Raw genomic sequence first — 5,996 nt, 5'->3', positions numbered from 1 at the left:
GTTCCCAGCCCACACAACCTGAAGAAGTCCTGAATTCAAAACACCCTCCCTTCTCCCCTGCCTTCAACGGTGCACATATCTCAACAATTCTTTTCTAGTATTTTTCAAGGCCAGTAATTATATCTGGCCCAGATCTGGCCTTCTTGACCCACGGGGAAACCGGGGTCTGAATCATTGGTCTGGGACCCCAAAGCTCCCTAGAAGCCCCTGCCTGGAAGGATGCATCTCACTCTTCCCCAATCCTCTTATTTCTCGCTCTTCCTGACGCAGACCCTCTGCCACATACATCTACACCAAGCAATAAGCACAGATAAATTCGCACACACACACACCCTTCACAAAGACACACTGAAGAATCCAGAAGGATCTACTGCTTCTCCTGGAAGTAGCAGGTGTGGAAATTTCTCATCTATCTACACCATCAGATATGAATTCTGGCTGACTTAATTTTCTCTCTTCTAGAGGAGAAACAAATTGGTGTCTTTTACTTGAAGCTCCAACCTACTATCTGGAAGTGACATATTCATGGAAAATGAGACCATGTAAGCTATAAAGTGTTTTACTAAGGGCAAACACATGGTCATATTCAAATGTTCAACCTTCCTCAAGTGAAAAGACATGAAATCAAATTCAGCAACAGAAGTCAATGAAGCAGCCAGCCAGAGGCCATTATCCCAGTATCAGCAGACATTCCCTTTTATTACCGTTGAATCTAACCTTACTTCTCCTGGACTATTCAATAAAATCATGGGAAGGTGGCTCCCTGCATTCAATCTCCCTCCACTCCTGCAGTCTCTCATCAAGATGGAGGAGAGGGCACCTCACCTCTGGCAGAGGGGCTGCATTTAACATACGTGCCTCGAACCTTGTCTCAGTTGGGGAAGGGGTTAAGAGACTTAGGAGTCCCAACCCCTCTTCCTCAGCCCTGGCGTGTTCTTCTCACCCTGATCCTGATTCTGACCCTCTTCGTACAGGGTACTCTGTCCTCTACCTCTTCCTTCTTTCCTACTGCTCCTAATGCCTGAGAATCTAGTTAAAGCAGCCTGTACGGCTTCTCCCTGTCTGCCCCTCTCAAGTTCTCTACATCTGGTTCTCTGACCCTTTCTTCTTCCTTCTCTGTCTCTCTGTCACTTGTTTCCCAACACTCGCCCCCAGCATGTGTCTATTTTCTGTGAAGGCTGAACTGCCTCTCACTGCACCTCCATATTCCTCTTTTTCTCCTATGACCGCAGTTGAATGTTCAGAGAAAAGAATTAAGTAACCATCTTTGTTTCACCCCAAGCCTCACCTCTCACCCAACACACTTGCAAGTCTGGCCACTGGGAGTTCCAGGCACAGGGCTTATGGAAGACTCCAGCCAGCCCAATGGCTTTGCACTCAACTCAGGCAACAGGTTCCAGTTCTGAGCATGGCTCAAGTGTTGGGGAGGTTTACCTTAACAGAGCAGGGCCTCACGGACTCTCTCCCTTAGTTCATAGTGCCCCTCTAAGCTTCTCGGGCTAGAGGAGAGAGGGGTTTCACAGTCTCCAGTTCAGGCCTTTCACTCTAACTGTTCCATGTGCCAGGAGTGGGAGGGGGTGGCAGGGGGGAATGCAAAGAAGGCCCTACAATGGCCAGAGAGAGACCTCTCTCCTCTTAGGGACACAGAAAGAGATGGTGACAGAGAACAGAAAACACAGAGACACGTTCACAGACACACATAGAAATAAACACACAGATATCCTGAAATACAACCAACGCCCCTGCAAAAAAAAGGACAAAAAGCAAGGCTGCATGACAACCCAGACAAACACAAACAGAAGCTCCATAAAAGCCCCCAAGTATAGAAGCACAGAAAGACTTACAGAATATGCATCAGTAAACACTTCCACTCAAATTGTACTTAATGGGTATAGATAGTGTCCATGAGCACGAGGCACCCAGATGAGCCCAGGCCATGCTAAAGTCTAAACTGGAAGATGAGAATCCCCAGGTGCATTTGAAACAAAGCCTCTCTGCGGAACCCCAGGCAGAAACCTTCCTGTGACCAGAGCGAAAATGAAAGCGCTGGAGGGGTCACAGCCTTCCCAGAATCCTGGCCCCATTAACAGCCAAAGGCCAAGGCCACATTGTCCCCTGTATCTGATAAGCCCAAGCCCTCCTCTGCCTGCCTGGGCTGCTCAGGGCCCTTCCTCACTCCACTCTGCCTAGGAGTCCGGGAGACCCCGGACTGGGAAACGGGAGTGCAGGCAAGCAGACAGAGCTGGTGACTGCTGGAGTTCACGTACATTTATTCAATTGACACCAATGGGGAGTCGGGGGGTGGGGGGGAGACAGGTTTTTCTTTTCTTCCACACAGACCATCAGACAGTTTCACAGAGTCTCCCCAAGTGGAGAAGTCTAAATCAATGCACACCCAGTGGACAGAGAATGCAGATAGCAGCCCGCTGTACAGATATTTACACATAATTACAGGACCCCTGCCACAGGATGTGCCCTGGCCGCCCCCCCGCCTCTCCAGTCCCTGACCCAGACCCTCCTCTCCCACCCCAACCTCACTGCCTTTAGCTACAATAAATATCCCAGGGCCTGGGACGTAGCAGACCGCTGAGAGGGCTGCTGACCCTGGATGGCTGGACCCAGCCGGCCACGGGAAAGGGGTAGAGTTCCTTCAAAAGCGCCCCAACACAAAAGAGGGAGGATTTTCCTCAATGGAGAGGGATTCCGGGATTGCGCAGGGATTGTGGAGATCCCTCGCTTCACCTGTCCGTTCACCTTCGCCTGTGTAGACATTGCTGTAGGCTTCCAAGAGAACGAAGTTCCTTGGAGAACAGCAAGGAAAAAAAAAAAGTTGAATTTTTCTTTTAAGCACAAAGCAGATAATAGGTGTCTTTAAATTATAATATTGGACAATCAGGGCCTCAAAGTTGGGGAAGGAGTGAGGCAGAAGCAGAAAGGGAGACCTCTCTGCGAAGTTGGTGTTTCTGGCGGGATCTGCCGGGCCTGGGCGGGCACCTCTCCGGGAAAGCATTCTTCCGGGGCTGCCGAGAGGCGCAGAGACTGGGGAAAAGCGAAGACTTCCCCCTCCCCCTTTTACTGCTCAAACTGGAATGGGATCATGGCTAGCGACCTCGTCGCAGAGACCCGGGCCTCTGCCTGAGCAACGGAGCCCGCTTCGTCCCAACTATCGGAGAGATTCTGTGCGTGGAGCCTGAAGTGCTAAGTCACGCGCGCCGGCCCAAGGTCTGGAGACTCTTCATAAATAGACTCCCTGAGTTCCGCTGCGACCGCAGGAGCTCCCGGGAGAGACTGAGGAGTGCGGGCTTAAGTGGCCCAGATCCCGACACGGTCAGAAGTGGCAGCCACTGAGGCCTGCTACTTTGCCGGCAAACGGGGGCCCTGAGGACAGGAGCGCGTCCCCGTGGTGCGAGAGGCGGATGTGGCCGGCCACTGGAGCTAGGGCCGGGGTAGTCAGCATGGCCAAGACCTGGGCCTGACCCCCAGGACCCGCCGCCGCCGAGAACGGCGATCCCGGGGAGCCCTCGCCCCCGCCCGGGGGTACTGCCCCGCCGCCACCGTGGCCCATGATGTGGTCTATAGAGAAGGAAGGCCTCTGCCCGGCCCCGGCGCCCCCGCCGCCCGCGTCCGTCTTGAGGCCCTGGCGCAGGAGCGCGGTGCCTGCTGCGGGAGGGCTCAGGGACGCGGGGTAGAAGGCTTTGGCGCAGCCAAGCTCCGCGCCTAGGAAGGCTGGCAGGCCTGAGGGGCCCGGGCCCGATCCTGTGCCCGGCGCAGGCGCAGGGGCCGGAGCCGAGGCTGCGCCCGCGAACACCGAAGCCGTCGGAGGTCCGGGTGGAGGTGCCGCGGCACGGCCTGGGGGTACCGACAGCTGGCAAGGTGCAGCGGCGGCGGCGAAAGCGAAGGCGTGCGGGTGTGGATGCGGGTGCGGAGCCGGGCCCGGCGGGGGTGCGCCGTAGGCCGGGAGCGCTAGCCCGTAGCCGTAGCCGTAGGCGCCGTAAGCCGCGAAGCCCGGCAGGAAGGCGCCGGCGTCCCCCGCCGCCGCAGCCCCGCCGCGCAACAGCAGCTCAGGGTGAGGGTGCGTGTGTGGATGCGGCGGCGGTAGCGGCTGCCGCTTAAAGCGCTTGCGGCGCCGCAGGAAGCTGCCGTTGTCGAACATGTCGGCCGACTCCGGGTCGAGCGTCCAGTAGTTGCCCTTGCCCGGGTTGCCCGGCTCGCGGGGAATCTTGACGAAGCAGTCGTTGAGCGATAGGTTGTGGCGGATGCTGTTCTGCCAGGCGGGGAATTTCTCCCGGTAGTAGGGGAAACGGCCGCTGATGAACTCGCAGATCTCGCTCAGCGTCAAGCGCTTCTTGGGGCTCTGCAGGATGGCCATGGTGATGAGCGCGATGTACGAGTAGGGCGGCTTCACCAGCGGGCTCCGAGTCGCCGCGCCCCCCGACGGCGGTCCGGGCCCGGGCCCCGCCGCGCCCCGGGCCGCCGCTGTGCCTGGCCCTGGGCTTCCCGCTGCGGCCGCCGCCCCTCGGGGCGCTAGAGCGCGGGGCTCGCCGTCCGAGCAGCCGCCGGACTCCTCCTCGTCCTCAGCGGCGTCCCCCTCGGCTTCCTCTGGGGGAGGCTCGGGGCCGTGGGGGAGTAGGTCCCGGGGGGCGCGGGGTCCGGAACGGGCAGGGGGCTCCCCCCCACCGCTGCCGCCGCCGCCGCCCACCACGTCTATATCTGCGTCGGCCTCGGACAGCGCGGCCGGGGAGCTCTCGGAGGACATGATCTCGCAGCAGCAGCTGCCCAGGGTCATGGTGCCGCCGCCGCCACCGCCGCTCTCCGGCTCCGCTCCGGCCGCGGCTCGGGCTCCGCCGCGCTGCCTCTGGGGCGAGTGTGTTTTGCGCGCGGGCGGGGAGGGGGCGGGGGACTGAGGCTGGCAGGGAGGGGTGTCCCCCAGCTCCGCAGCGCCCCCTCGTGGCCCACTCGGCCGCTCTCACCTCTCGATGAGCACCCGACTGGGGGCGGCTCTCTCCGCTGCCCTGGGAAACCGAGCGGGGGCCTGCGCCCCGGGCGCGGGCGGAAGGAGTTGAGGCCTTCCCTTACACAGCCGGTCTCGGCCCCCAACCGCCCCCCTACCCCGGGAGGGGAGGTCGGTAAATTAGTTCCTCCCGCCTGGCAGCAGCCTAAGGCGGAAGAGCGCGAGCCCGGGGCGGAGCTCCCTGAGCGGGGTGGGGCGGGGGCGGGCGGAGTGCCTCCGCGGAGGGGCCCGGCGGGAACAAACAGCCGCCGCGGCGGGAGTGCGGCTCGGGTGGCTCGAGGCGGGTCCTCCTTTCCCCGCAGATCCCGCAAACTCTCCGCTCCCTGGGGCCGCTGCCTTCAGTGCGCTTAGCCCTGGATGTTAAGGTTCACGCGGGCTCCAGCCGGAGCTGGGAGTAGTAGCGACAGTCCCCACCCATCATCTCCCCAAGGCAGCGCCCGGGCCACCAAGGCCGAAGCGCAGTTGGCGCGCCAGCGGAGCCTGAGACGCCCGGACCAACGCCGCCGGAGGGGGGCCCGAAGGAGCCCGAGCGGCTTCCGGCCCAAGGGCAGTCGCACTTGAGTGATCGCGAGGAGCACACTTGGCATTCTCAGCCTCGGGCCTCGGAGAGGTGAGAGATTCCGGCTGCGCCCCTCTCCTCCCCTCCAAGGCCGGGACCCCGCCACCCATCCCGTCGCCGCGCCGCGTGGCTCCAGACGCGGCAGTGTGTGCGGGGAGACCCGGGGAGCGCTCCGCCTGCCCGTCGCCCGCTTCCTAGAACTTTTCCGGGGCGCTTCGGTTGTATTTCGGGAGCGCGGACCGGTCCATCGCCGAGTTTGCCTGTATCCGACCTTTTTCTGTCTTGGTATCCGTTTGTCTCACTCAAGCCCTGTAACTCTGTGTTTCGCCCTCGGTGAATCTCTGCCTCTGTTTCCTGTGGAAATCCTGCATTTATCTGGATGTCTGTTCGTGGGTCCGAGAATCCCTCGCTCGATTTCGTCGTTTC

At 60.2% G+C, this 5,996-nt stretch overlaps 1 protein-coding gene across 1 annotated transcript; it reads right to left on the bottom strand.

Annotated features, from left to right (window-relative positions):
• Positions 1–2,545: 2,545 nt before the first annotated feature.
• On the bottom strand, positions 2,546–4,794 carry FOXD2 (forkhead box D2). Its single transcript, XM_036868735.1, has one exon. The coding sequence runs from the start codon at positions 4,784–4,786 to the stop codon at positions 3,329–3,331; it is 1,458 nt and encodes a 485-aa protein (XP_036724630.1). The 5' UTR covers positions 4,787–4,794; the 3' UTR covers positions 2,546–3,328.
• Between the last annotated feature and the right edge of the window lie 1,202 nt (positions 4,795–5,996).

Source organism: Balaenoptera musculus, chromosome 1 (genome assembly GCF_009873245.2).
Source record: "Balaenoptera musculus isolate JJ_BM4_2016_0621 chromosome 1, mBalMus1.pri.v3, whole genome shotgun sequence".
Lineage (NCBI taxonomy): Eukaryota > Metazoa > Chordata > Mammalia > Artiodactyla > Balaenopteridae > Balaenoptera > Balaenoptera musculus.
This window is presented reverse-complemented; position numbering and strand designations above follow the sequence as displayed.

Excerpts from the sequence above, each read along its gene's own strand:
- FOXD2 (XM_036868735.1), bottom strand. The coding sequence starts at position 4,786 with ATGACCCTGGGCAGCTGCTGCTGCGAGATCATGTCCTCCGAGAGCTCC.